Source organism: Vigna angularis, chromosome 1, assembly GCF_016808095.1.
Source record: "Vigna angularis cultivar LongXiaoDou No.4 chromosome 1, ASM1680809v1, whole genome shotgun sequence".
Classification (NCBI taxonomy): domain Eukaryota; kingdom Viridiplantae; phylum Streptophyta; class Magnoliopsida; order Fabales; family Fabaceae; genus Vigna; species Vigna angularis.
This window is the reverse complement of record NC_068970.1, coordinates 49,947,996-49,953,037: the sequence shown is the minus strand read 5'-3', so window position 1 is coordinate 49,953,037 and position 5,042 is coordinate 49,947,996. Positions and strand designations below refer to the sequence as shown.

General features: G+C 37.3%; 1 protein-coding gene across 1 annotated transcript; it reads left to right on the top strand.

The window, feature by feature from the left end:
* The first annotated feature begins 842 nt into the window (after nucleotides 1-842).
* LOC108324594 (uncharacterized) lies at nucleotides 843-2,713 on the top strand. The gene has a single exon (XM_017557561.2). It carries the CDS (start codon nucleotides 1,032-1,034, stop codon nucleotides 2,574-2,576), a length of 1,545 nt encoding a protein of 514 aa, XP_017413050.1. The 5' UTR covers nucleotides 843-1,031; the 3' UTR covers nucleotides 2,577-2,713.
* Nucleotides 2,714-5,042: the final 2,329 nt, after the last annotated feature.

Sequence of the window (5,042 nt, the reverse complement as noted above, 5' to 3'; positions counted from 1 at the left end):
ATATATATATATAAACTTACTTAAGAATCAAGTGAACAAATCAGAAACTCAGAGAAGTATAATACCTCAGAACCTAACATAACAACCTACCAATATATGAAAAACGCGAAATGAAATTTGTATAAGACTCAAATATTATCTTTTGTTGCACTATCTAAACTTCCATCCATCAATCAATGACCAACAGAGTTCGAGCCACAAAAGAAAGAGCGAGAAATGTAAAAAGACAACGAAACCAAAAAAATCTTTTTACACCTTCATTGGTCCCAAAATTGGTTGATGGTATAATCATAAACTGACTAAACCAATGAGAGAAGGACTTAAAAACCTAACAATATAAACATGTGTTAAAATAGTAAGAGGGGTAGAAAAGTCAATTTGGTGGAAGTTTGTTTGTTTATATTGTTATAGGTAAAATATACTAAAATTACAAAAAAAAATTATTTTTATTCATATTTAAAAAAATTAAAGAAACCAAGATTTTTCACTGAAATTTAAACAACTAAGGAGTGTAAAGTTGTAAAAAAGGTGAAAATGGGGCAATCTTATTTTATCCACACTCTAAGATACTGGTAAACATAATTTCCTGCTGTCTCTATATAAGATGACTTTGTCTGCAGGAGCAATCATATGCTCTCTGTGTTTTGGTAACAAGTATTACATCAACCAATCAATTGATTCTGTTTCTGCTACCGCATACGAATTCAACACCTAACCAACACAGTCTCTTGATGTGTGTGCCATTGGCTATTGCCAAATCAAAGTGAGAGAGCATCGTAACTACCATGGAATGAAGCGCACAATAAAACTAACAAAGCCAAATTTAAAAAATAAATAAATAAAAAGGGATTAAAATAAAAACATTGATTGGCTCCGCCGCAGCTCAGCACTAACAAAGAGCATTCATGTGGATGTGATATCATTTGATTTCAGTTATTACCGTATGATATGACGAAACTGCCCTCGCCCACCACACCCTGAATCTCTAACTCCGTGTCCTTTCTTGTCCGTTTCCAAGAGTGAGAGTCACCATGGACGGCAGCGGTGGAGGAAACCGAGCGGAGGCGGAGCGGTGGCTGTACACTGCGAACAAGCTGTTGACCGCGAGGGACCTGCACGGGGCGCGCTCCTTCGCGATCCGCGCGCGCGAGTCCGACCCGACTTATGAGGCCTCCGAGCACCTCCTGACGGTGATCGACACGCTCCTGGCGGGAGAGTCGCGAATCAACGACCACCACTGCGACTGGTACGGGATCCTCCAAATCCTCCGCTACACCACCAACATGGACCACATCTCCTCCCAGTATCGCCGCCTCGCTCATCTCCTCGATCCCAGCCGCAACCTCTTCGCCTTCGCCAGCCACGCCTTGTCCCTCGTCAACGACGCCTGGTCCGTACTCTCTAATCCTGCCAAGAAAGCCATGTACGACACCGATCTCCGGCTGCTCACAACTCCGCCGCCGCAGGCCCCGTCGCGTCCTCTTCCTCCTGCACAGCCCCAACCCACGCCCAGGCGAAACCCTAGATCGAGGGATGATTCGGCTGAGACGACTCGGCCGAACTCCAACCGTACCGAGTCCGCTGAGTCGACTCGGCAGACCGGAACCGTCGAAACCGACGGTGGAACGAGTTTCTGGACCTCGTGCCCTTACTGTTACGTTTTGTATGAATACCCAAAGGGGTACGAGGAGTGTACCTTGAGGTGTCAGAGTTGCCGAAGAGGGTTTCATGCGGTGGTGATACGGTCGCCACCGCCGTTGAATGGGAAAGACGGTTCCTATTGCAGTTGGGGTTTTTTCCCGTTGGGATTTTCTGGGGATTCGAAGGACGTGAACGGGTTATCCTCCAATTGGAACCCGTTTTCCCCTTTGTTTCCTTGCCCTTTGAAGGGGTCGTCCTATAGTAAGCCTAAGAGGAACTGGGATTACTATGATGAAGAGGCTGCCGCCGCGTTTATCGAGTTATCCGATCCCAGTGACGACGATTCCGGTGATGGAGACTGGAGGGTTGTGAAGAGGAGTGGGAGGAAGAAGACTAGAGTTAATAAAGATTCTGGTGATAGAAGGAGGGAAACTGTGGGGAGAGCTAGGAGGGGTGTCCATACAGGGCATGAGAACGTGGGTTCAGGTGATCCTGTTACAGCTGCTGGTGCTACTGCTACTGCTAGTGTCAAAGCTAATTCTAGTGCCAAATCTAATGCTAATGCCAAAGTCAATGCTAATACCAAATTCAATGCTAATGCCAAAGTCAATGCTAATACCAAATTCAATGCTAATGCCAAAGTTAATGCTGCCTCTCCTATGCCTTCTGGTGCAAGGGTGGAGTCTAGTAAGAAGACTGCGTTGGGTGGTTCGAGAAGGAGGGGTGCTGGAAACTTGGGAAAGTTGGATTTGAATGTGGAGTTCAGCAATGAGGTGGAGGAGCCTTCCCGTGGAGTGCGCGATCGTGAAGGGAATGCTGCTGGACATGCTGAGGATAATATTGAAGGGATTGGGTTTTTTGAAGGCCTTGATGAGTTCCTCAGTAGCTTGCCCATTCTCAATGTTGTGGCAGATGATAAGGTTAAGGGTCATTAGTCTTATAGATGCATCTTTTTTCCTGAGTGTTGTAGAATTTAGATGTTGTTACTTTTATGTTTGTACCAGATGCATAACATGATGCTGAGCTATTGTGAATTCTTGTCATTGTTAAATTATATAATAATTTCCGGCAATGTGTCTACTTTAGTTTTGAACTATTTGAGGAGGATTACTTTGTTTTCTGTAGATTATGGCTTTATGATTGAGGAATACATACATATATATATATATACATACATATATATACATACACATACATACATATATATACATACACATACATATATATATATATATATATATATATATATATATATATATATATATATATATAATTGTTGATTAATGTTTTGATCATGTAAACACACTCATTAATAATGCATGTGAGAGTTTGCTTTGGTCTTTCCCTTAGTTCTTTAGTGCAGACTGTGTTTGACAACCCTAATGCATAATGTAACTATTACCCGTTGGTGCCAAACTCCTAATTTTTTGCAATTAACTTGTATCTAAAACAAGTTTTAATCCATTTTAAATGTTTCTGTTTCAATTTTGTTTGATTTGTTTTTTATGCTGTTGTTTCTTCTGCCCTGTTGTGTGGCTTAGCTCTCTAGTTTTGAAAGGAAAAACATTTTTGGGTTAAAAGTTCACGTGTTGGTTCTTGTTTCTTTTAGTTTAATGTGTTCGATTAACAATGAAATGCATTGACAGAGTCTGTAATTCTCAAAAAACATTTATCCTGGAGTTTAAAAGTTGAGGCCACCCGTTTTATATTCCATTGCATAGTGTTTTTATTTTTCTTTTCATCACATTTCAATCATACTCTGTTTTATATAGACTTTAAAACATCTTGTTTTAAAAAGAAATTTTATATGGTTTGGTTACCTGATTCAGCATTTTCAATGCTCTAACTTTCTGTAGTTTGGTCGAGACCTATAGTTGTGCATCTAAACAAAGTTATACTTCTCTTTTACCATTTCACACATCAGGAGTTGTCTATAAATGACAGTGATGAAGAAGGCTAAGAGGTGCTAAACGAATTTGGAAGAATGGTCTTGCTTTATTAGCTTTTTTTGATGATGTTTTCATTCTCCCCGTAGTTTATATTTGCTCTGAAAGCTTGACTTCAAATGTAATGCGCAATAGTGAATGTGTACTCAATATAAAAAAGAATCACAACTGCCGCAAAAGACCGCGAATACACTACTCTTTCAATTTAGACCTAATTATCGATAAGAACAAAACCTAATTTGGTATTGTCCCTTTAGACCTTCAAAATATATTAAAAAACTTAATATAATTTAAAATATTGAAATCAATACATATAAATATATTTTGAAAACATATCAGCGAGAAAATATAAATTAAAAGCAGCAAACCATATCTGATTTTAAAGTAGATGGTGATTTTTACTATTTTCACCTACATTAGAAAAACTAAAATATAATTTAAAATAAAGAATAGACTTTTAAAATTTAAATTATTTTAATTTTAAATATAATAATTTGAAATATAAATTATAATATATGTAAATATTTTAATAAAATAAATTACCTTTTAATTTTTAAAATATAATTATTATTTAATTATTTGAGTTGGTCCATAAATTTAAGGATTTTAAGGACTAGCTTTTATGAGCAAATACAGGTGTTTGAAATAATTTGAGAGGTGATAATTCAATTTAAATTATGTTGAAGTTATAACTTATTTAAATTTGATTAAAGGTTAAAATCCAATAAAATGTTATAAAATCATCTATGAACACACGTTATAGGATAAACTACCTTTGAAAGACGGTATTATTTATGGTCCACATAAATCATAAAGATCAATTGAAGCTTTTTTTTTTTCCTTCCTCACTGTTTTCAGATAAGATATTTGGTGTTGCTTTCAAATCTAACGTTTGGCAATAAGGAAGATACACATCTAAATTTGGTAAACTATTCACCAATTATTTTGGTTGAACTAATAACAGTCATTGATGATGATAGTAACAAAACATGTTTTATGCCTGATATTCTCTTTAATTGGAATAGCAGCATGTTCTTTCTCTAACAGATTAAGGTGGAGCTCTTCCTCTCATCTTCACCTTGAGCATTTCTTTACCAAAGACACATTTTTTTTATCAAACAATATTAGTCTTCATGATAAACTTTATATCCATCCTCCACTTCATCAACACTTAATAGATTTTGGTCAAATTTTTTTAACATACATCACTTCGGCGATAAATTTTCTTTCAAAACAACTTTCAATTGCAATAGCATTTTTTCCTTACCATCTATTTCCAATTCTGACATTTGAAGTTTCTATGCTTTTAATTCCTTGAATGACTCCTCACCAGTAAAAAAAACAGCTTTAGAACGCGTCTGATATGCCTCGGTTTTAGCACACCCGGTGCCTATACGTGATACCGCCTCGGTCCTTTGCAGAACCGGTGTCTAAAGGGTATACGACTTCGGTCTA